At 44.9% G+C, this 24,992-nt stretch overlaps 1 protein-coding gene across 6 annotated transcripts in view; it reads right to left on the bottom strand.

Annotated features, from left to right (window-relative positions):
- Positions 1–2,571: 2,571 nt before the first annotated feature.
- Positions 2,572–24,992, bottom strand: part of LOC102314069 (latent-transforming growth factor beta-binding protein 4) — a 36,376-nt gene continuing 13,955 nt past the window's right edge. Inside the window, exons 6-34 of one of the 6 annotated variants that reach the window (XM_005929375.3) lie at positions 24,585–24,644; positions 23,209–23,331; positions 19,906–20,082; positions 19,674–19,811; positions 18,892–19,188; positions 17,245–17,412; positions 16,869–17,000; positions 16,302–16,427; positions 15,930–16,043; positions 15,541–15,660; positions 14,572–14,685; positions 14,299–14,418; positions 13,948–14,067; positions 13,454–13,579; positions 13,214–13,339; positions 12,776–12,898; positions 12,132–12,263; positions 11,863–11,988; positions 11,211–11,354; positions 10,162–10,425; positions 9,985–10,056; positions 9,534–9,662; positions 9,302–9,442; positions 8,930–9,082; positions 8,460–8,558; positions 8,206–8,365; positions 7,846–8,132; positions 7,506–7,658; positions 2,572–7,283 (exon numbers count right to left, since the gene is read on the bottom strand). In XM_005929375.3, coding sequence (XP_005929437.2) covers positions 7,141–7,283; positions 7,506–7,658; positions 7,846–8,132; positions 8,206–8,365; positions 8,460–8,558; positions 8,930–9,082; positions 9,302–9,442; positions 9,534–9,662; positions 9,985–10,056; positions 10,162–10,425; positions 11,211–11,354; positions 11,863–11,988; positions 12,132–12,263; positions 12,776–12,898; positions 13,214–13,339; positions 13,454–13,579; positions 13,948–14,067; positions 14,299–14,418; positions 14,572–14,685; positions 15,541–15,660; positions 15,930–16,043; positions 16,302–16,427; positions 16,869–17,000; positions 17,245–17,412; positions 18,892–19,188; positions 19,674–19,811; positions 19,906–20,082; positions 23,209–23,331; positions 24,585–24,644 — 4,187 coding nt within the window. In that variant the 3' untranslated portion in view covers positions 2,572–7,140. The remainder of the gene's footprint in view (positions 7,284–7,505; positions 7,659–7,845; positions 8,133–8,205; positions 8,366–8,459; positions 8,559–8,929; positions 9,083–9,301; positions 9,443–9,533; positions 9,663–9,984; positions 10,057–10,161; positions 10,426–11,210; positions 11,355–11,862; positions 11,989–12,131; positions 12,264–12,775; positions 12,899–13,213; positions 13,340–13,453; positions 13,580–13,947; positions 14,068–14,298; positions 14,419–14,571; positions 14,686–15,540; positions 15,661–15,929; positions 16,044–16,301; positions 16,428–16,868; positions 17,001–17,244; positions 17,413–18,891; positions 19,189–19,673; positions 19,812–19,905; positions 20,083–23,208; positions 23,332–24,584; positions 24,645–24,992) is intronic. The other 5 variants (XM_042223924.1, XM_042223923.1, XM_042223925.1 and 2 more) reach the window with 5 other exon arrangements.

Here is a 24,992-nt window from a genome sequence, read left to right as displayed (position 1 = left end):
TTTTAGTAACGCAGCGTGCTTACAGGAAAGTAACAGTAATCTAATTACCTTTTTTTGCAATAGTAATTCCTTACTTTACTCGTTACTTTAAAAAAAGTAATCGGATTACAGTAACGCATTACTGCCCATCTCTGCTTGTAGGTCAAATTCACAAAAGTAGGATGGTTTGGCACTTAATTTCGTGTTGTGCGCATAAACAACGGGTAGGATGGATTCCCAGAACAGCGGCTAACAGCTGGATCATCCTGTCCGAGTGCAGCAGGCCAAACAGCGAACAGCCACTTCCTGTTACAGACAGTATGTCCTCGGTTTAAAATAAACTCACTGCTGCAGCACTAAACTGCCCCCTCACACTGCTGTTTAGTTTCAGTGTCCTTATTTTCCTGTGAGTTATCGATCCCGTCACTAGTTAGCTAACATAAACTAATGCTAGCCAACCAATCACATGACGTCACGTCCCGTGCTGACAGAAGATGGCGCCAAACGTGTTTTTAAAACTTTGAGCAGTTATTTGTTAAACCCAGCGTCACAGACATTGTTATATCTGACAGCGGGGCTCCGTGGGGTAAACCGGTGTTTCATGCCGTCTTTCTGCCATCAGCGCCTGTTCGAAGGCGGGAAGTTTGCATTTTATGCACAGCCGTGAATCATCCTGGAGTGCAGAGAGCTAATCTGAGCCGAGAGGTCTGTCAGTGAAGCCTGCGGCATCAGCTGACCCACTCACCTCCATCAGATCTGGGTCAACCTCGTGTCAGACCCTGCAGGCCTCCAGGACTGCATCCATCAGCAGGACTCGTTTATTAACGTGAGCCTTCATGCTCCTGCAGTCACAGCCCATCGTACAGCAGTGCTTCTGCCTCGATCCTATTACACTCTATTTTGGTTAATGTGAGCAGGTAAAGGTGTCTTCAAGGAAACGTGGAGCAGCTTCGTTCAACCTGCAGCCCTTAACTTCTCCACGTGACCGACCAGCTCCTTCGGGCAAAGTGGTTCAATGGTTCCCAAACGTTTGTTTTGATAGGCCACCCTTTTGTTTTACAAGAAAATCTTTCAGCATGTGAACATGACCTGATGCTGCTGAAGTGAAGCAAAGTTACAGAGGTTTGATTACAGACACGGCTGAGCAGTCATTTGTAAAAGTTTACATTTGTTCCTGGACGGGCTGTTGGTCAGTTGTCCAGCAACTGTTTTATTGGCCAGACTACAGGAACTCTCAACCCAGGCTTTTGAACCTCGTTCAGAAACGAGCAGGTGACGTCATGGCGATGGCGTCCATCTTTTATACCGTCTACAGGACGGCGTTGGAGCTGCAGGTGGACGTGTGTGAGATTTTCTGTGTTTCTCAGATTTTTGTGGTCTTGATTCTTCTGCGTTGATTTTCTGTAAAATCTTTGATATTGTGTTAAATTATTTACGTTGAACCTTGAATTAAAGAAGTTGAAGCTTTTATTCTCCACTTTCTTTTAACTGCAGGCTGTGTGTGCTTAACTGAGCGTGTGCTGAACCAGGATATCTGCTGCGGTGTGTAACCAGCGCTGGAGGATCTGCGGCTGAAAGCTGATATTCCGCTGGCTCACGGCTTCAGCCTCGTATTGGGTGGACCTCTGTAATTCCATTAATGCTGCCTGCAGGTGAGAGTGTGTGTGGACAGATTGGCCTATAATACAAAGTGGCTTACAGGCCTGGATCTACACACACAGTGCAGGCATTAAGGTTATGGAGCCAGGTGGAGGATTAAAGCCGGCCAGCACACGAGCATCACCTGAGGTGACTCCGCAACAACGGTTAACTGTTAGCAACACGCTAATGCAGCTTCCCAACAGTGGACAGTGTAAACAAAGAGCTCAGGACGTAACGCCGAGGAGGACACTGATACCAGCAGCATACCAGTCAGAGCAGTGACTGCTGCTGGTTCCGCTCCTCTTATTAACAACCTATCAGAGTTCAGTCTACAAGAATGCCATTACATTTAAGACGTAATCCTCCTTACAGATGACCACTGTCACCGAGAGGACATCAAATACACACACACTGTTTGACATGTGTTTGTGTGCAATGCGAGGCTGACAACTGAAGATGTTCAAACAGCCTGCAGAGTGCAGCAAGGACAGAAGCAGGAAGTTACATGCGCTCCATGAAGTTGGAAATCCTGGGTCGGAAATTTGAGCTGGAATCCCTGAGATAAGCTGGAGTTCTCTGTCTAAAGTACAGAGAAGCCCTCTAAATCAGTATCTCCTCACACTCCAACATCCTCTCTGCCTGACACTAATCACGCTGACCTGCTGCACATCCTGTCCAGCTCCATCTCTGATTAGTCAGCTGATAGAGGTTTCTTCATGTCCAGCCTCACATACAGCTCACGGTACGCGTTTCCTTTTCTCTGTTGGAAGGATTCACCACTGTTTCGTATTTGTGACCCGCTAACATACTGCAGTGTTTATAAGTGCAAAAAACCAGCCAGTGTAAAATGCTTATATCTCCGTAGTGACCGGTCAGGGGCTGCACGACCTTTGCTCCCAGCTGCTCTTCCTGTCCTACAGATTATAAAGAAGGGAAACGAAACCACGGATGCAGGTTTCAATAAACATGTGCAAATATATTTTCATTTCATGTCATACAAACAGTGATAAAAGTGTGAATCATTAGCAAAGTTAACAAGTGAACAAACATCAGAGACCAAAATGTACAAAACGTGCCACGTGAGCATAAACGTGGAACAGTGCATGGTATACTTGGAGACAGGAAACAGGAAGTTCATCATGCTACGCTTCAACACGTTAACTGCATCGAGAGGTTAATAAAACACAATCAACACGTTCTCTTACAGGCCAGAATTATTATGGTCAAAATAAAGATTATTCAGTGAGCAGGTGAATTATTATATACACAATATGAGTGAGCACAGCTTCCAGTATATTCAGGAGTGGAAACTGCATAAAGTTTCTATTCATGTTCTGGAAAACACAAAAGTACAGACATGTCAGCAAAACAGCTAGTATTCCCACAAACAGGTTCAAGCTAAAGTCTGGCCACGTTCTCAGCAGTTCTCGGCAAATTGAAATGTATCTGCTGATATTAATGTGCGTTAAGTTTAGTGAGACTCTGTATTAGCAGGCAGGTGTTTACTCGAGGCTAGAGGCAGAACATCACACGAAACCACCGTTTCTAGATTTTTCTATTATTTTTACACACAAATACATTTTTTAAAAAGACACAGTTTGGTTTAACTATAATGTTTCACATGCCTGTAAACGTCACTTTCTAGGTTATCAAAACATAATTCCAATTCAAATCAATTTGAAAATCACGCTGTCACAAAAAAAACCCCCAAATTTGCGTCGATCAGATGTGACGTGTTCGGAGCCGCACCTGAGATTTGATGACATGAAGACAAATAAATAGAATCAGACTGTGAATCAGATGATCACTGAAATCTAAAAGTTAGAAAAAGGTAGCAGATAATTTTACAGTGATATAAACCTGCTCAGATTAAAGCCAATATTTTAATGCACAGTCTGAAATGTAAGGAAGAGGATTAGGGACACTGGGAAAAAAACGAGCACGTCCTGTTTTTTTCTTTTCTAGAAATCTGAGGAAAAAAACTGAGAAAAAACTTCTTTTTTGTCAGAATTCTGACTTAATCTCAGAATTAAAGTGATTGAAGAGATTAAAGTTTAAAGATTATTCGGACGAAAATGTTTTTTTCTCAGAATTCTAGAAAAGAAAAAAAAAGACATGCCCATTTTTTTTTTTTTTTTAAAACAGTGGCCCTATTCCTCTTCCGTACTAAAGAACATATAACTGTCCTAATATATAAAGTTAGGAATGTCTGTTCACAAAGGAGATTTTCTGTGACATGTTGTACATATCTGAATTTCAAAACAATATCATTTGTGAAACTGTTGGGAGGCTTAGCTTATAAATTAGCTCTTGAGCTAACAGTTAACAGTCCACTCGCTGCTAAAAGGCTGACAGAATATTTACTTTGGTTAATATAGTAAATGAACTCTGGGAATTCTGACTCAGTATGTTAGTACTTTGGTAAATAAACAACTTTCAGTAAAAAAAAAAAAAAATTCTGTTCCAAGTTAGTTTTTTTCAATCTCATCTAACATATCAAAAGTTAATAAATGTTGCTATAAACTATAAATCAACAATTAAAAGGCACAAACTAGGGGACTGAGAACCCGTTGTCATGGTATTTCAATAATCAATATCTAGTAGAGAAAAAAAAACTAGCCTATTATCCTGCAGCTAACAGATCACTAGCTAGCAAACATGGCCAGAAAATAAACAAATATTCAGTTAAAAGAATTAAATGCAGTCTTCTAAAACTGTTGCGTCAGTATTTTTGCGACTACACAGAAAATTATTTTGAAGTAGAACAGTGCGTCAAACTAAAACTCCCTGCTTCTTCATTCAGTAGTGTGCTAATAGCTAATGAGCACACGTGTATTAATATTTTTCAAGCTAATAGCTCATTAGTAAGCTTACTAGGTGTGTTGAATATTAATTTAAATATTGCAGTAACTTTTAAAACAAAATATTAGCTAATGCTTGATAGCTAACATTTAAAGTCTTTAATTAGCATAACTTTAGGTTACGCTAGCTTTAACTGTAGCACATAGTGAGTGTACTAGCTTTAACTTTGCGCACTAACACGCATTTAGGCTCATGCTAATAAGAGTAAGAACTGTAAGTAAGAACTGAGGCTGGTCATTTTATGAATGCATATGTTAAATACATTGACTCCTTTTTAATCTCAGTTTAATTGAACACATCGTTCTACTTTAATTTCTTTTACTGTAGCACACCAGAGCTAGCTGTATAAATAAAGCTGACGATTACGTCTGTAAAGACTTATCTGAACTTCACAAATCTGCTGGTTAAACAAAGCAAACATACATAAAGCATTTCTTCACCTGCAGGACAACTTCAGTCCTTTTGTTTTGCTGTACATGACCACATCCTGACAGTGTGTCATGGAAAACCTACATTCATCTCTCACTTTATTAGGTACACCTGTTTAACTGCTTGTTAGCTCAAATGTCTTATCAGCCAAGCACACGGCTTAACCCAGTGTGCAAAGATGTGGTCGAGGAGACCTGCTGAGTTTCAAACTGTGCATCAGAATGGGTAAGACAGGTGATGTGTTGTTGTTGGTCTGAGTGTTTCAGAAACTGCTGTAACTGGGATTTTCCCACCAACCATCTCTGTGTTTAAAGGGAACAGTCGGAAAAAGAGGAAATACCCAGTGAGCAGCAGTTCTCTGGGAGAAAATGACTTGTTGAGGTCAGAGGAGGATGACATGAAGGCAACGATAACTCAAACAGCTGCTTGTTACAGTGCCGTGCATAAAGAAGAGCACCTCTGAAGCTGCTGGTGTGGTGGCATCGTTTAAACCCCACAGCCTACCTAAGTGTTGTTGCTGACCATGTCCAACCCATCTTCTGATGGCTGCTTTCAGCAGGATAACACACCGTGTCACAAAGATCAGATTATCTCAGCCTGGTTTCTTGAACATGATGATGAGTTCACTGTACTCAAATATTGAGGGAAACCAATGTTTCAGCCCAAAATCTCATTCCAGTGGATCACCTTTGTGATGTGGCTGAACGGGAGATTCTCATCATGGATGCAGATGACAAATCTGCAGCAGCTTTGGGATGATGTCATGATGATGTCAGGTTAATATGAGCCAAAATCTTACAGGAATGTTGAGACATGAAGAATTAAAACAGGAAAAAGGGCGTCCAACCTGTTACCGCAGAGGTGTACCTAATAAAGTGACCAGTGAGTGTATTGGTGGGCTTTGGGTGCAGCTTGGTTCCTTGTGTAGTGCTTTAAATGAAACGGGGTCAAACAGGGCTAGACTGGGTCAGACTGGGCACAACGCTTCAACAGGTACGAGTCGTTAACTTTACAAACTTTAATCAACTCTTTAGTCTGATTGGAACATTCAACTCCCACACTCTTTAGAGGACTGTGGAGTGGACTGCACCACCGAGTCATACATCAGCTACAAACATCTGAATATTAAAGGAGACGAATTGTGTTTCCTGTGTCGAGTTAGAGGGAAACAAAAGCTTCGACAGTGAGTCAGCTAACAGAATAAAGGAAGTACAAGCCAGAATCACTGGGAGCTGCTTCCCAACAGGCTTCCAGAAGCTGGCCAATCAGAAGAATGCGGGCTCATAGGGAGGGGGGCCTTAAAGAGACAGAAACAAAATCGGCTCGTGCCGATTAGAGGAAGATTAATGTGCCACTGTGTGTCATGTAAAGCTACTCTAGTGGAGTCCAGGAATAAAAATGTAGATGAAAGTGATAATAACAATAATGATGATGATGATGATGATGATGATGGGTCCCTTTTAGGCCAAACCTTTTGTTCCCTAAAACAGAGTTTCTAAACCTGAAACATTTTTCGCCCTCGTGTTTTTAGGCTTTATAAAGTTATTATAATATTAGGTGATATTTGCTTGCTATGTGTCACTGAATTTTCCGTGTCCTGTGCACTCCACACACACAAGGTGATGAAAGAGATGTGTGTCCAAATGGAGTAAATACTGCAGTATAATAAGAATACTCATCCATGGGGCCATCCAAGGATAGTCCTGGCTTCCTACGGGGGTTTGAGACAATGACACGTTGATCTGCTCAGGTTTATGTTTATGTATGAACTCTGACTGAATTACACACAATTTGAGGCAACCAGGTGTTTTACAGCAACCACACTGGGCTCTAACAGACACACTGATTTATCGTTGCTTTTATCACCACTCAGGTCCAACCAAACTACCACATGTCTGATAACTACCTGCCCAGTTAAAGAAAAACAAACACAATCCACCTGCAACACAGGTGAGGTGAACAAATGGAGGGTGTATTCAGGTCTGGATTGTGGAGGCATTAGTGAAGTGTGTTCAGGCTAAATCAGGACGATGAGTTGCTCTCTAATCAGACGTCGCCCTGTGTTGTTCAGGCTAACCCAGTCTAGCTTTGCCCAGTTTAGTGCAATCTAGAGTCTTTTAGTGTCCAGTCTATTCTCGCCTGGTCAAGTCTAGTTTATCTAATCTGGAGAATAAAAAAGCCTGAGCCAGTCTGCGCTGGCCTACAGATCCCAGTCCAGCGCACTCTGCTCTAAGCAGCCACGCAGTGGTTCGGTCTGCGAGACATGACGTATCCTCTCCTGCAGACGCAGCGGTACGAGCCGTCGGTGTTCACGCAGCGAGCGTTCACGCACGGGTACTCAATCCTGATGCTGTCCTCACACTCATTTACATCTGCAAACACACACACACAATCAGTAATTCAGTACTGGAAATCTAACATATAAATGTGATTCATCAAGCTCTGGTCACACAGCAAAGGACGACTGCCTGGCAACTGCTGGTTGCTAGGGGGAAATGTGAATCGGGTCTCTGGGCGTCTGTGATTGAGGCTTTAACAGTTTATCTTCTTCTTTGCTGTCTCATAGCGATCTGTGCTCTTCTCTGCAGCCTTACCTATGCAGGTCATAGTGGTCATGTCCAGCTCGTATCCTTGGTAACAGTCGCAGGTGTAACCCTCTGCAACACGAATGCACCTGCCGTTCTCACAGCCGTGCAGGATCCCACAATCCTCAGCTGTGCTCAGGCTGGCGTATGACTCGTAACGCCCTGAGAGATGAGAGAAGGAGAAAGCAGGCTTCACTGTGTTGGTAGTTTCAGCTAGTTCACCTGCTGCTCACCTGGTCTGACCCGGTCCACCTCGACCTTTGACCTCAGCACTGAAGCAGCGCTTTATGTTCACACGTTTTTATATTTTTCTTTGCATTTTAAATAAAAGTTTTGTTTCTGGACTCACTCTCATACAGCCTCCTCGGTACCCCTCCTCCTCCGCTCCTGTCGGTGAAAGAAGGGAAGGGCGGCCCCGGCCTCCACGCCCTGTCCTCCCCTTCCTCCTCTGTCTCCTCGTAGCGCCCTCCAGGCAGCGGGGCCAGACTGAGAGGAGGACTGTCGGGCCTGGATGGTGGAGGAGGTAGGACTCCAAGCCCAATGTCAGCTCGTGGGTCCGGAGGAATGCGGAAGGGAGGCGGTCTGGACTGGGAGCTGTCAGGAGGCCCGTAGTCTCCCTCGGAGTAGTAACCAGTGCTGTGACACACAAACATCTGTTAACGTAACCTGATGATTATTAGAACAGCGACAGCCATGAGTTTGGTCTCACCTGTACTCAGGCCTACGATACGTTTCATCTGGCAGGCTCCCTCTGAAGCCTGACCTGCTGCCCTCTGCTGGAGAGTAATCATCATAGTCGGAGCGACCGTAGTCTCTGCCGGGAATCACAGGGAAGTAGTCGAGTCCATAAGGAGGCAGGTTTGGAGAAGCTGAGTTCATGAGGAGGAACGAGAAAGTCAAATTAAACTCGACTTTAGATTAAAACTCAAAATAAAACTGAGAAATGTGAACAGTTTTCTGTACCACTCCCTCGTCTTCGACCTGCTTCCGTTTCAGAGTCCGGATAAGTCGCCGGGAAAAGAGGCGGAGGAGGGAACGAACTGCACATACTGGCATACCCCTCTGTGGAGAGACGAATGCCAGTTAATCTGTTAAATATGCTACAAGGTCATCATACCAACTGATGATATTTAGGATGTTTAAACTGCAGCTGTGACCTCTACATTGAAATTCATCTTTGGGCTTCCACAGAGGGTGACAGCAGGAAGGCTTCCCAATTCAAATTCCAGTTTAACAACTTAAAATTCTTCTCCTGTAAATGTCACCACGTCGGGGTAATGGCTTCAAAATCTACAACACTCAATACACACGGCTTTGGAGCTTTTGATGATTTCTGGAGGTATAAAAACAATAAAACCTCTCGACGTCTTCCTAACAGCCTTCCTGAGGAGACACCAGATGTTTTTATAGTTTCCAGTGGTTCTTTTGTTTACCTGTGTCGGGTGCAGGACAGAGGGCGCAGCTGAACCCCCAGCCCTGCCCATACAGACAGCAGCAGTCTGTGAAGGTGATATGAGCTCCCATCAGAACGCTCTGACACACCAGGCCTGTCGTCACGTGCTGCCAGCATATGGACAGGTTCTCATCTGGAGAGCATGAAGAAGTCAACACCAGAGCAGAGAAAGCAAAGCAAAACTGATGGCAGGAAGCTATTCATATAGTTTCTCGACTTTTGTGTGAGTCTGCATGCTGCGTCTGCCTGTCACTGTGCTGCTGGAACACCAGAGTTTCCGTGATGATGGACAATAAAGGATATTTCTATTATTTCTAGGGAGGAGAAGTAGAAGCAGGAAGCTCAGGTTTACCCTGATTGAGGTCGGAGGAGTTGACACAGTTTCGTTGGGTGTCGTCGAGGACCAGAGGAGGCTGACAGCTGCAGTAATACGAACCAACTGTGTTCACACAAATCCCTCCCACACAGCTCTCCTCTTCACACTCATCATGATCTGACACAAACAAGGAGGGAAAAAAACTTTATTGACACAGAAATTCAAATCGGTTTGAGCAAATTAAGCTGCTGAGCTTCGGTTCGCGTACCAACACACTCCAGCAGCGTGCTGTTGTAAACGTATCCGCTGGAGCAGTAGCAGCTGTATCCCGGGATGTTGTTGACACACACGCCATTCTTACACACCTCTGGATGGAAACGCTTACACTCATCCACATCTGGCAACAAAGGCACGAAAAAGGACACGTGTCTCAAAGATGTTCTCATTCATGTCCGCTGTACCTCCCTGCAGCGTTGTGACGTACGGATTGTTACTGATCCTGTTTTTTACAGTCCAGACTTTCTGAGTCTGAGGGTTTTAAAAACACTCTTATACCTTCTGGGTTACTAATTCCCAACTTTCTGAAAACACAGCAAATATCTGAAAACATCTGGAAACGGTATCTGTGCCGACCGGACATTCTGCGACCCAGTAACATCATCAGTCAGGAAGTGAAATACAGTGGGGTCAGGGTTAAAGAGGTCTGTCTGTGTTTGTACCTCTGTAGCTGAAGGCTCCTGGTCCTTCTGTAACATATCCATTCCCACTGGGACACAGAGTTAGAAACTCAGCTGCAACACAGAAAGACTTTATCAGAAAATGAACCAAAGCGCAGCTCTGAAGTCCTGATAGGTTGATAGGTGGTCTGCATTCACTATACACACAAGCTTTCCCACCTGTGTATGCTGTAGGGCAGGGGTGGTACTGGCAGCCCAGCCCCCAGCCCTGCCCCAGTGTGCAGCAGCACTCCTGCTGGGTGGTGTTGGTGGCCAGCAGGCTGCAGGTTCCCCGCTCTGCCAGGTTGTAATAACACTCCCTCAGCTCGCCAGGACGAGCCTGAGGAAGGGGCGGCAGCATCGGAGACAGCTCCACCACACTGGCGTGGAAAGCGGAGGAGGAGGTGGTGGTAGAGGATTGGCGAGCACGGACTATGTCTGTTTCTGAAGAAAAATGAGAATATGAAAGTTAAATTAGCATCTACCAAACAGGTTTGGGTGTTTGGCATGTTTTAGCTTTTGTTCTGCGAGGTCATCTTTGGCGACCATCACCGGTTATTTCAAAATACAGTTTTTCCTGTAGCCAGAAGTGACCCAAGATATCAGCTAATGCTATCAAGCTTGGTTAGCATGCTCCAGGACACAGACCCAAGAATTTCACTGAGCAGAACCAGAGCTCAGACCTCTTTAGTACAATAACCTCACAGTAGCCTTTTTATTGATCCAATAATTGCATTAAAAAAGCTCAAACAGCGCAAACACAGAGGAGAGGTTTAGTTCAGGCATGCTAGCTAGCTGAGGTGAAGCCTAGCAGACAGCTAGCAGCTACAGCTGCCTGTGTGACCATCCACCTGTCAGTCAAACAAGGCCAACTTTAAGCCTTAATAAAATTAGTCAGCTCAGTTCTAAAAATCATTCCCCTCTCATACTGTTGTTAAGAAACTTTTGTTAATTTCTGTTTTAAAGCTGGATGCTTTAACAAGGAGACTGACTCACTACAACCTCAAGTGGCTATTAGAGGAATTGCAGCTTTTGTTGGCAGATGGGGAAAAGAAAGTCCAAGGATCGTTATTCCATCTTCAGCAATGGAAGAGGCCCCCACACCAGCAACATCAGCAACAACAGAGATGAAAATCTTATTAACGGCATGGGGCTGGGATGGAGTTGGGTTGTGGCTCGTGTGAGCAGCAGCAGCTACACAGCAGCCATGTAGTCTCATATGTGTTTACCTAGAGCTGCAGCGTGGACGCACCGTCTGGCCGCCGTGTCGTAGCTGTGACCTGCCTGGTCACATTCACACATGAAGGACCCCTCTACGTTCTCACAACGAGCTGAGCCACACACACCCGGCAGAGACACACACTCATTCACATCTGAAAGACACATACACAAACGCATTTCATTTCATTCACATAAACCTTGTTTAGATTGTTTTGTAGATTAACCCATTAAAAAAACAATAATCTCAGGCACACGTCCAAATTTTGGGAAATAACACAAAACAAGAAAGTTAACAGCAAAAACAAACAATAATGAAACTCAGTTAAAAGAAGCCAAATGCCCGATAAAATGCTTGTCTTTGCGGGGCTGCTGTGACTCCGTGCCTGGGATCACCGTAATGACCCTAATATCATTGAAAAGCGCAGCGTCGTTGCTTTCAGGAACCGTTGGAATTCTTTCAATTGAGCAAATGGTTCAGGAGTTACAGATGTTGAAAACACCCATCTGAATCTAGCAACAGGTTAGGCTTTAGAGGGTCAAACATTGTGATGCTGAAAAAAACATTTGTAGGATCCAAAGTCTTAAAATGTCTTTTTGTTTTTTTTTTAGACCCAAGAACCCAAAAGCCTTGAATCCTCACACTTGTGCTCTAACACGTACCCACACAGGTCTTTCCATCGGCGGAGGAGGTGAAGCCTTGGTCACAAATGCAGCGGTAAGTTCCAAACAGATTCTGACAGTAGGCGTTGGCGCCGCACACTGTCGTGTTGCCACATTCATTAATATCTGATTGAAAGAAGAAACGAGAAGGAAGTCAAGTCCATCCGCTCATCCATTTTCTACGGCTCGTCTGGCCTAAGCAGAGATGAGGCCTCCCTCGTTTGTTCTAAGTGGATGCTGAAGCGTCGGTAACATGTGCTCAGACTCACCTTCACAGATCCCAGCGTGGTTCACCTGGTAGCCTGGCTCACAGTTAGTGAGGCAGCTGTAGGAACCAATGGTGTTCTCACATCGCTGTGACCCGCAAATGGAACCACCGGACAAGACGCATTCATCAACATCTGAAAGAGACAGACAGACAGAGGTCGTTAGACGTCAAGGTTCACAGCTTTGGATTGGCCTTAAACATCAGTAATATAAACTTTGATTCACATGAGGCCAACACTTCCTATGGAGCACCTCAGGGTTCAGTACTGGGTCCAGTTAATATATATGAGCAAGTATGTGCAGCACGTTGTGCGTTTATAAGATATTTTATTTTGCTGGTCAGATTACAGAGACTGTATGGAGAAGAGCTTTGAACCACTACATGATGCACCTCATGAAGGCTTTGAATACATCGGTCCTATTTTAATTTCTTTCTTTGGCTGACAGGAAGTCAAAATACTTGTTTTAATATTCTTCTTCTATTTGTCACGATTCATTTATCAGTTTATCTGTTCGTCTATTTTTTGGATGGTACTGGCAGCCACGAGGAGATGGACACAGGCTGCAGGGTCACGACCTAATTAACAGGTCAGGCCTACTTAAACTGGGCTGAAGGTGTCACACGTGTGTGTGTGTGCGCGCATACCAAGGCAGGCAGTCCCCTCGGGGTTGGTGGTGAAGCCGATTTGACAGTCGCACTGGAACGAGCCTTCGGTGTTCACACAGCGACCGTCCGAACACACCCCCGCCTTAACACACTCGTCCACGTCTGCACAAAGACACAAGAAGACAAAACTGAAGAGCCACAAACAGGCAGCAGCCGAAGGCCTGCAGAGCATCTCACGCAGCATGCAGTGATGTCTGCGGGCTCTGCAGGCCATCGCTGACTGCACAGGTGTAAAAGATTTTTGGACCTGACTGTAATATATCCCACACAACAGCTCCGACATCAGTCCTGCTTTCCTGCGACGGTCATGAGGCTGCTGTGGTATAAATGAAATACTTAAACATCTGAATACGGACGTGCGCACAAACCCAAAGAAGCGTCCTGATAAACGTTCCCCGTTTGATCGGCGGGACTCACCGAGGCAGGCCGTCCGGTTCTCACTCAGCGTGAATCCCTGCGAGCACACACACGTGTAGGATCCAGGCGTGTTCACACACTCTCCTCTGGAGAAACAGAAATCTCCCTCCAAACACTCGTTAATGTCTGAGGACACACACACATTAAAATGATCTGTTTAACGCACCGTTCTGTACGAGGGCGCCTCATCACCACCCACATCTGGTAAAGTTATATTTAACTAGCAGAGAGCGACCTCACCTCTGCACTGCCTTCCCAGGCTGGAGGTTCGATACCCGGGCGCACAGTCGCACCTGAACGAGCCGACGGTGTTCACACAGACCCGCTCTGCCTCACACACCCTGCCGCTCGCACACTCGTCTATGTCTGCAGCACAGAGAGTGACATCATCATTGATCGCACTGTCGCCAAAGTGCTGCTCACAGGGGGTCATGTGATTGTTGGGTTTTCTCTGTATGTATTATTGTAGGATCTACTGTACAATATAAAGCACCTTGAGGCGACTGTTGTTGTGATTTGAATTGAATTGAATTGAAAATTGATCGGCCTTTCCTAACTGATTTGCTCAGAGGCTCCGCCTTCTGCCACTGCAAGCTGAGGATGGACGGATGATGAAACGGTGATGAGTCTAAACATAATGTTGATTTCTAAACAGGCTCAGCTCCTGTGTGTGTGTGTGTGTGTGTGTGTGTGTGTGTGTGTGTGTGTGTGTGTGTGTGTGTGTGCGTGCGTACCTGTACACACTCCATCCACACTGTGGTATCCCTGCCGACAGTCCACACACCTGTAGGAGCCTTCAGTGTTCACGCACCGCTGACCGGGACAGGAGTCGCCGTCCTCACACTCGTTTATATCTGCACACAGTGTGTGTGTGTGTGTTTAGACATCTTTGTGAGGACAGAAACTATACTTGTGGGGACCAACAGCCCTTACAGGGACAAAGTCCCCACGAATTTTACGACACTTTTAAGAATCTAATTGTGGTTTTAGTGTCAGGGTTACAGTCAGGTTAGGCTGAGGGTTAGGGAAAGCACGGCAAGGAGATGTCCTCACTACGATATGAAAACGAGTGTGTGTGTGTGTACCTGTGCACTGTCTGTCGGTCAGTCTGAATCCTGCTCTGCAGGAAACACATCTGTACGAGCCCACAGAGTTCACACACATCTGCCCGGGACACTGAGATGGCTCTGCACACTCATCCACGTCTGCACACACACACACACACACACACACACACACACACACACACACACACACACACACACACACTACACACACACACACACACACACACACACACAGAGTGACGTCATACAAACAAACTAACATTTACATCACTAACTATCTGTGATGTGTACCTGTGCAGGTGTTGTTCTGGGGCTTGTAACCATGGTGACAGACACAGCGGTAGCTCCCCGGCGTGTTTTCACAGCGGCCGTTGGAGCAGGGATTCTGACGACACTCGTCGACGTCTGAAGGCACAGCGAGAAAGAGGAAACGTAAACAAACGGGAACGTCGGCGAGTTTCAGGAGGAAGGAAAGGTTTTTGGTTTTTCAGTCACTGACAGTTCAGGATCCATTTTTTAATAAAAAAAGAACAAAACAATTACAAACAGAGAAACAAGGTTCAAATATGCTGTTTTTTAAACACGTGGGCGTCGTCTGTAGTCCTGCATTTAACCCATTCGCCCAGCGCCCGGGAGCAGTGTGTACCTCGCTCAGGGGTACCTCAGGATAGCCGTTCGGTGGATTTGAACCCACGACCTTCTGATCATGGGGCGACCGCTCTACCTTCTTAATTACATGTTAGTATTGTTTTTAAATTTTTGGGATACTTCCATAGTTTACAAACATTTTCAAATCTTTTTTATTTTTATTAGAGCTCAGCAGCATCTATCACACAAAACAAAAACATTCTGATGCACTATTATTTTACTGATACTTTATTTAATTTAGATTTTATTCTATATTTATCTTTCCACATTTTGACTTTTATATGAATATATTTACAGAAATCTTGTCATTTTCACAAGTATAAGTAACATATTTACTAATATCTATTCAGTTTGGGAAAATATGAATATTAATGCTTAAAGGCTTTGTAATAGTTTATAACCATAATAATTGAACGGCAGGACGACAGCGTCTGAATGAAACAGCAGCTGAGAGACGTTTTTATAGAGTTTACTAAGAATTCTTTTCTGATATTTTTCAACTATACTGCTAATTGTAAAATTGTATTTTCTAATGAAAAAAATCAACTAGATGTTTTCATTGAACTATTTAAATTAAAATAATTATTAATATATTATAACATATTTGTTTACCTCTGCAGACGTTGTTGAGCAGTCCGTGTCCCGGCGGGCAGGAAACACAGCGGTACGAGCCCGGAGCGTTCACACACTCCTGACCCGGACACTGCAGAGGGTCGGCACACTCATCCACATCTGACACACACACATCAGTGATGTCATTTATAGCAGATTTATCAGTCAGTTTTAGACAGATGATTAAGGCCAGCTGTCTTCTGATTGGCTGACTGACTCTCTATGACATCATACAAACCCACGAGTTGAAAAAACTCCTGTAAACTGAGTGTTTAGAGCAGTCTGCACACGTTTAACGTGAGAGTGCAGCTTTTCTGAACCGTGTGAGGCTGTCTGGAAGTCATCTCTAAAATAGAAATGAATTAAGCTGAGCCATGGCGGCCCTTCACCTGTGCAGGTGTTGCCAACGAGCCTGTAACCAAGCCGACAGATGCACCTGTAGCTGCCCGCCGTGTTGTCACAGCGACCGTTAACACAGGGATTCTGCCGGCACTCGTCGATGTCTGAGGAGCCAAACAAACCTTTACTAACATGTTCTGATTTATGCCAGTTTTTCCAACATTTCAATAAAAAGGTTCCAGAGTTTTATTTTCTGCCATCATGTTTTTCAGTCATATTTTCCGTGATGTGGTTACATAACTCGTGTTTATGTTGTGATCTTAAAGGTCCACTGTGCAGACGTGCTGAAGCGTCTCATGGCTGTCACCGGGCAGGAAAACAAACACGAAAACGCTTTAAAACAGACAGGAAGTGGCCGTCACCTTGGCAACTGGTCTGCTGGCTGTTGCTTCTGTATCCAGATGGACACACACATCTGTAGCTTCCAATGCTGTTCACACACTCTCCTACTGAACACACAGCTGGAGACTGCAAACACTCGTTCACATCTACACACACACACACACACACACACACACACACACACACACACACACACAATTATCATTATAAAAACATTAAAAAACAACTGAACAAATACAACATTCAGTTTCTGTGTGTGCATATACACAAAACATGTTTGGAAACTATCCATGGAAAAGACAATAAGGAAAATATTGAATGTAAAATAAACAAAATCTATTCAAATTATGTTGCATTTGTTTATTTGTAAAATAAAAATTACTGTTATTGTAAAATATCTGTTAAATAATGCAGAAATATTTTTCTATAATAAACATGATGTGATACAATATGATGACTTTCAATAAGTTCATCTTTATTTGTTTTGATATGTAGTAACTGTTACTGCTACAGATCGTATTGTTACAAACTCTCAGTCAGCTGACATTTTCAAACAGGGCTGAAGGATTCACGTGTTCATATCTCACCCTGGCAGTGTGTGTGCTGCGAGCTGAGCTGGAAGCCCCGATCACACACACAGGTGTTTCCCCCACCTGGCTGATCCACACAGCGGCCACGGCCACACACACCCGGCCTGCTCTCACACACGCCTTGTACTGCTGCACGCACACAGAAACATGATGGTTAAGGTTCGTCACCCGCCGAGCGTCTGCAGCTGAACTCAGGTCAGCGCTCTCACACATCAGATCATTCACATAAACACACCTTTGATCTTTCATTCTGCACAAAGACAGTTTTATCAAACGGATTCTGCCTTGATCTGAGTGAACTTTTTTCTTTTCAAAGGACGGAACAGATGAAGAACGTCCTTCCAACACGCCGTCCTCTCCGTCCAGTACTCACTCTGAACTCTGGGGGGCGTCGGGCTCACAGCTGGTCTGGCTTCCAGAGGGAGGTCTTCCCTGGGTCTCGACCCACGCTCGGGGCTCTGCGGCTGGGCCGGAGCGGGGAGGGAGTCCCCTCTGGATGGCGGCGGATCGGCCCGATACACTGAAGAGAAACGATCAGCTGCTGAGAGCAGAAACAACAACGACAGGTCAGTTTGTCTTCAGCAGCTCCTTCCTCTCAGACTGACACAGTCATCTTCATCAAACCAAGGTGCAGCAGGTAAAGTTTTTCATAAACGCTGCCAAAGACTTCCTGCTTAGTAGATGCAGTTTTTATAGAAAAAGCTCTGCTAAGATTTTAACGAATCACTCAGCCTCGATTCAAAAAGCAAAGGCAATTAATATCAAATATAATAATAATAATAATAATAATAATAATAATAATAATAATAATAATAATAATAGTAAATTTTATTTAAAAAGCACCTAAGACACCCAAGGACACTTACCAATGTACCATTTAGAATAAAACACATAATAGAACAACGACACAATGAAGAACAATAAAACAAAAGCACAAGATAAAATGAACAAAGTAGGTTCACAGTGAATATGCAGATTTGAACAGATGGGTTTTGAGTTGAGATTTAAACTGGGGGAGAACCAGTGTTTCTTATATCTGGGGGCAGAGAGCTCCACAGCCTGGGAGCAGAGCAGCTGAAAGCTCTGCTTCCCATGGTGGTGAGGTGGGAAGAAGGCACAGCAAGCTGGATAGAAGAAGAAGATCGAAGTGAGCGGGCAGAAGAGATCGTGCTTAACAGGTCAGAGAGGTAAGGAGGAGCGAGGTTATGAAGGGCCTTGAAGGTGAACAGAAGTTTGTCTGAAATTTCACTGGGAGCCAGTGAAATTCCCCCAATTTTGGGGGGAGACCATGCAAGAGAAAATCACAGTAGTCAATGCGGGAGGTAACAAGATTGTGGACAAGAATGGACGTAGACTGGGTGGAAAGATCAGGACGTAATCTGTTAATGTTGCGTAGATGGAAGTAGGCAGAAAGGGTGAGATTTATAGAAAAGTGAACTGTCTAGATGACACCAAGGCTCTTAACCTGATGTGAAGGGAAAACTGTGGAGTTATCGATGGTGAGTGAGAAATGGTTCGCCTTCAGCAGGTTGAAATCCAACCTGCTGAAGTGCCAATAAGGAGGATTTCAGTTTTATCCTCATTAAGCTTAAGAAAATTAGGGCTGAACCAGGATTTTAATTCAGTGAGGCACTCTGTCAGGGAAGAAGGTGGGAGGGAGGAATCAGGTCTGCAGGAGAGATGCAGCTGGGTGTCGTCAGCAAAACTGTGAAAGTGAAGATCAAATTTGAAGAAAATATAAAAGTGCAATAATAAAAAACAGAGGCAGAGCCAACTCACAGTGTTCGATGCTTTTATATGCTGCAGGTTGTTGTAAATCATGTTGTGTTCATGTTTGTGCAAACGTGTGTGAAAAGGCTTCTTTAACATAACCCAACAGCTCTTTAGTGCCAAACGAGGATTCTGCTCTAAATCTGACCTCAGATGTCCTGAAACCGTCTCACTGTCCGTAAAGTTGAAGTAAAACTGTTGCTGGTGTTTATCGATGATTCCGACAAATAAAACTTCGCTGTTTTGCTACCTTGGCTCCCGGCGGACGGAGGCTGAGGTCTCAGTTGTGTTGAATCAGGTCGGCTCTGCGAAGGCCGGGTTCTGCCCTGGGTGGCCGAGGTGCCAGCACTGCCAGGCTGCACAGGCCTGGAGGAGGACGAGGAGGACGAAGAGGAGGACGAAGAGGAGGAGGAGGCAGGAAAGCCTGTGCCTGGCTGGGGCTTAGGTTGGGGAGGACTGGGTCTGGTCCCAGCTCCTGTGGCACCGGAGGTACTCGCTCCACCAGAGGGAGGGGGTTTCAGTAGAGACCCGGACCCTGAAACAGGACCTGCAGGGGGGGACTCAGGCTCATCACACTGACTAACACATCCATCTTTGTTTAAATCGATCTGCAGGTGTAATCTTAATCAACCAGGGATTTTTTTTATCGTAAAAAAACAAATAGTCTTCAAACAAGACTTAGAAACAACCAAAAACAAGAGTTCATCTGAAACAGAGTCAGAATGTAGCTGTAAATGCTGCAGTGTAACGGTGACAACATTAAATACGAGTTTAGGTTCAGTTTAAGAGGAGCTCAGTCTGTCAGCAGCTGCTGTTTCATTTATTAACGTCATTAATAGGAAAACTGGTTCTCAGGCAGGCTGTGAACTGTTCGTAGACGATAACTTGTGTCAACTTTAAAGTTTTTAATGCTGTCATAATTTATTATTATTATTATTGTTATTATTGATCATTAAGGTGGAGCAGACCCAACACTCCCATGACAGAAGCATGAGCAGCCGGTGTGCAGGATGCTGTGTGCTCAGCAGGTACCCTGGTTGTCCTTGTTGCTGCCGTTTACCAGCACAGCTCCGCCGCCCCCTTCCGGTTTGCTGACTCTCTGGTTGAATTTAAGAGTTGAAGGCGAGTATTGGTAACCAGGACCAGCGGGACAGATCTCCTTAAAGGCCACTGAAGGAGGAGATGGAGGGAAGAGAGAGGACACACCTGAAAATTCACCTGAAACCAAATAAGCTCAGTCGTGACGTCGTCCTCCTGAACCTACCTGAACCGAAGTACGGACACCTCTGGCAGTCGGGTCCCCAGGCTTTGCCGACCCGGCTGCAGCAGCAGATCTGCTTGGTGATGCTTTTGAGAATAGGCAGGGAGCAGGAGGACGGACCCAGACCTGAACCCAGGACCCGGTAACACTGACCCTTCTCCTCAGAAATGACACTCTGGGCTGAGGAGGACACACAGGAAGGAGGGGGACTCGTTACACAGATGATCCACCCGAAGCTCGGCCGGGACCTGAAGCAGAGCGCTGCATGCAGAACAAGTACATGCTGTACCCCGACCCGCTCGGTTTAAATGACACAGGAAGGGATTCAACACAGACGTGGCAGGTGATGCAGGAACAGGAAGCTTTCCGACGACACAGAACATCAGCAGGCCGTGTCAACAGATTTAAATTCAGATGGAAGTTTAACCACCTGCAGACACGGCTTCACAACGATTTCAACCTCAGTAACCTCCCATGCAAACATCTGGCTCATGGCTTCTATCAAAGAGGACACGAGTGTTGGCACCGCTCTGATATAAAGATGGGCGCAAATTCTGGGTCTGACAAATGAAACCGACACTGAAGTGCTCCAAAGCTGCATTCTCTCTACTGACCAGCAGGGGGCAACTCCTCAAAACGAGTAGATGAGCAGGAAGCGTTCCTTCCTAACCAAGACAGTTAGGTTAGGAAGCTTCATCCATGCCTGCTAGTTAGTGTTCAGCAACATCCAAGTAAAATCCAAGAATTTCACTCATTGAAACTGGAGCTCTGATTCGTGGACAGGTTGTTACTACAGTAACCTCACAGCAGGTCACATGATGTCATGATCCATCCATCCATCCATCTTCATCCGCTTTATCCGAGGCCGGGTCGCGGGGGCAGCAGCCTAAGCAAAGAGGCCCAGACCTCCCTCTCCCAGCTTGTCCGGGGGAACACCAAGGCGTTGCCAGGCCAGCCGAGAGATATAATCTCTCCAGCGTGTCCTGGGTCTGCCTCGGGGCCTCCTCCCGGTGGGACATGCCTGGAACACCTCACCCAGGGGGCATCCTTGTCAGATGCCCGAACCACCTCAGCTGGCTCCTTTCGATGTGGAGCAGCAGCTGCTCTACTCTGAGCCCCTCCCGGATGGCCGAACTTCTCACCCTATCTCTAAGGGAGAGGCCAGCCACCCTTCGGAGGAAGCTCATTTCTGCCGCTTGTATCCGCGATCTCGTTCTTTCGGTCACTACCCACAGCTCGTGGCCATAGGTGAGGGTAGGGACGTAGATCGACCGGTAAATTGAGAGCTTCGCTTTTACACTCAGCTCCCTCTTCACCACGACGGACCGGTGCAGCGTCCGCATTACTGCAGCTGCAGCCCCAATCCGTCTGTCGATCTCCGGCTCCCTTCTCCCATCACTCGCGAACAAGACCCCGAGATACTTGAACTCCTCCACTTGGGGCAGGAACTCATCCCCGACCCGGAGTGGGCACTCCACCCTTTTCCGGCTGAGAACCATGGCCTCAGATTTGGAGGTGCTGATCCTCATTCCCGCTGCTTCACACTCGGCTGCGAACCGTTCCAGTGCGAGCTGGAGGCCCTCACCCGATGAAGCCAACAGAACCACATCATCTGCAAAAATCAGAGATGAGATTCTGAGGCCACCAAAGCGAAAGCCCTCCGCCACTTGGCTGCGCCTAGAAATCCTGTCCATAAAAATTATGAATTGATGTCATGATGTCATTTAAAATGCTCCAAAAGGCTCCAACAGCACAAACATGGTCCAGAAGTCCAGTTCAGGTGAAGCTAGCAGACAGCTACTGACACCTGTGCCACCATCCAACTGCCAGTCAAATAGGCCACGCCCCTAATAATGCTCACTGTAAGCCTCAACATTATCCAAAAAGGTGAGTTGTGCAAACATTCTTGTTATGAAGGAGAAAATTATCTGTAAAAACCAAACAGTTTATCAGTGTATCAGGCTGTAAACGTGTTTATTTCTGCTCTAAAGCGTCAACATGTGAGTCTGACTGACTCACTGCTGCCTCTGCTGGACGTCAGAGGAACTACAGCTTCATTTGCTTCAGTGTTGGCTTCATTTTTATTCTGCTTTATTTCTTTTACAGGAAACAGACTCTAGATTGTGGGGAGGGAGCTGCTCCGAGGGGATAACTCAGCCCAGTAAGCGCAGGTTAAAACACAAACAGGAAGTAGAACAATAGAAAAAGCACAGCCACTTTGCTGCTTGTCCAAGTCCGTGTGGATGTCAAACAAAAAACCTTCAATTTGACAAAACAATAATTTGGATATAAAAAATATTTCCAGGAAAGGAAAGAGATTAAAAAACACACAAACCCAAACACAGACACACTGTTAAAAAAAAGTAAAGCTTTGATTAGAGCGCTATCATCAGTTACCGGGTAGACCAGCATCCTGAAGCTCCTCCTCCTCTGATTCACTGAATGCCGGTTGGAATAAGCAGAGCACCGGTCAGGCTTCATAAAAACCATCTGAGCACTGAACCTCTCCCTCATGTTCCCCAAAGAACAACGAGTAGAATAAAGATTTAAAGTTGACCTTTAAAAACACAGAAGTCCTCTCATTATTCCTGCTGAAGGTCTGAGCCGCAGTCCGACGAATCTCATCTTCAGATTTTCAGAAAAGCTCAGAGTAAATCAACAATTCTTTGTAAGAAAAATTGTGTTTAGAACATCTTTAAACTTACAGAAATGCTGTATTAGCCCAGTGTAACTTTAATACCTGAGTGGCTGTTTGAAGTTGAAATCAGCCAACACTGTGTAGCTTGTCTAATAAACTACACAGACACTGTAGTAATAATTTGTCCTGTGTTATATTATTTTATCAATTTCAGTTTGCAGGTTGTCTGTGTGTCCTAGACCGGGTTTGTGAGTAGACTCCTGTGGTATCAAAGTGAAAATCTTAAGTGACATCATTACACTCGCCAGTCCAGCCTTTTACACCTTAACACAAAAATGGCTGTGATGCTTTTGAACAGAACCTAAAGTTAAAGCTGAAAGTCTGCAGTGCAGTTGCTGAGGTGGTGCAGGGAGCCAAATCCTCACTGCCCACTGTGTTACAGCTATAGTAGAAATTAGAGTTATTTCCAGCTGTGCAGCAGCTTCAGCTTTTCTGTACTTTGATGTGCTGCACAGCTAAACTTTGAGAGAGACGAGCCAACCAAAGTCCAGGAGAAACTTGGAGAGCTCAGATGGATTCAGGAAGTCCTGACAGGAGTCGGCGTCATTCCTCATTTCATTCCCAAGCCGGCGGCGGCGGCAGCGTGCATGTAAATGTGCGTTACTTACAGATGCAGATTCCATGTGAGGCGTCGAGGATGAACCCCAGCCTGCACACGCAGCTATAGCTCCCCCTGGTGTTCACACAGATGCCGTTCTCACACAGCCCCGGCTGCAGGCACTCATTCACGTCTACACACACACACAAACACTTCAGGCTTTTCTCAGCTGTCAAAGCGATCCGACGTCAAACGTCCTCTAAGACACCGTTTATTTACTAACGCCCGGATCCCGAGTGGGCTCATCAGAAAACTGATAAACTTTTTTAGATGGATCAGTCCTCTGGTCGTAAATAAGGAAATCCATTGCATAGGAAACATGGAGACTTTAAACAAATAGTCAGATGAAGATTTCTTCATCTTGGAAGCAGTTCAGAAGGAAAGCTGAAGATCTTACATTTGGTAGCTGACAGTTCGTTGGTATTATCTTTATGTTAATTCTGATCGATGTCACTTTTGTTCACGCAGTAAATATGTTTTTTATCGCTAATGTCTAAACAGGCTGGAATATGAAGGAAACCAATAAGAAGAAAATCAGAGGAAAACAGGGCACCTTTTATAAACTTCTGACTTTAAAAGCAGTTACGACAGTTAGTTATGATTTTTTCTCCAAGAAATCTGTGTGTCGAGCTAAAGAGATTAATGACATCTGTGACCATGGCAGAGTAACTGTCCATGGCTGAATCATCACACTGAAGCCATTAATGCTAATATCAGCCTGTAGAACTACAGTCTAAGGTTAAATTAGGCAGTTAAACCTTTAATTGTTACAGCTCAGATTAAACACTGCAGTTTTGGTTTCTTTCTACTAAAACTTTCTGATAAAATGTTGGTGGAAGAAGTTTTAGTTCCCTTTGCAAAGATGAACAAAGCTCAGTATAAAATAGATTCAATAAAGATTATTTTACATATTAATTCGTTAAAAGCAGCCGCTGTAGTGTTGTTATTCCTGGATTTATTTGTAGTTTGATGACACATATCTGCAAATGACCACATGTTGATCCGATCTTGTCCTATGATAAGATTATGCCGTGTCATCGGCATAGTATTGTAACTGACCAGGGCTGCTCTGAGTATTTTTTGTACAAGTTTTGAAAACAGGAAGGCATATCTGCTAATTATTCCTTTATGTAATATTTTCATAACAATTATTCAGGCACTACGTTAAGCTGTCAGCCAATCCCGTGAAAACGTTAATTTTACCAGCATTGCTTCTTCTGCTGTGAGTGGATGGACCTGCGTACTGATCCGTTTTTCATTTAACAACAGAAGTTCACATTTAGGAATTGAAAAGAAAGAACCTTCTCCGATTGATCGTTTAGTTTCTCTGTTGTTTAAAGAACAGAATATTTCCACCGCCTGTACGATTACAACCGCCAAACTCACCGACGCACTGCGTTCCATTGGCTCGCTCAAACCCAACTGGACAGCTGGCATCGCTCTGACCTAACAATGATCAATAACCAAATACACGCTGATCAATCACCAATTCTTGTGGAATAATTATCTGATCACATACTTATATTTAATGTTTGCTAGGAGAGAACACAAAACACAGTTCTGCACTGTTTCTAAGAAATATATTACAAATTAAATTATTTATAAGAAAAAGGTTGTAAGATGTACCACCGTGCTGCATTAGGCAGCACGGTGGTTAGCACTGTAGCCGCACAGCAAGAAGGTCCTGAGTTCAATTCCACCATCAGGCCGGGGTCTTTCTGTGTGGAGTTTGCATGTTCTCCCCGTGTTTGCGTGGGTTCCCTCCGGGTACTCCGGCTTCCTCCCACCGTCCAA

The sequence above is a fragment of the Haplochromis burtoni genome, unplaced genomic scaffold (assembly GCF_018398535.1).
Source record: "Haplochromis burtoni strain Fernald_Lab_line unplaced genomic scaffold, NCSU_Asbu1 Contig_123, whole genome shotgun sequence".
NCBI classification, from domain to species: domain Eukaryota; kingdom Metazoa; phylum Chordata; class Actinopteri; order Cichliformes; family Cichlidae; genus Haplochromis; species Haplochromis burtoni.
Note: the sequence above shows the minus strand (reverse complement) of the source record. Positions and strands in the feature narration are given on the sequence as shown.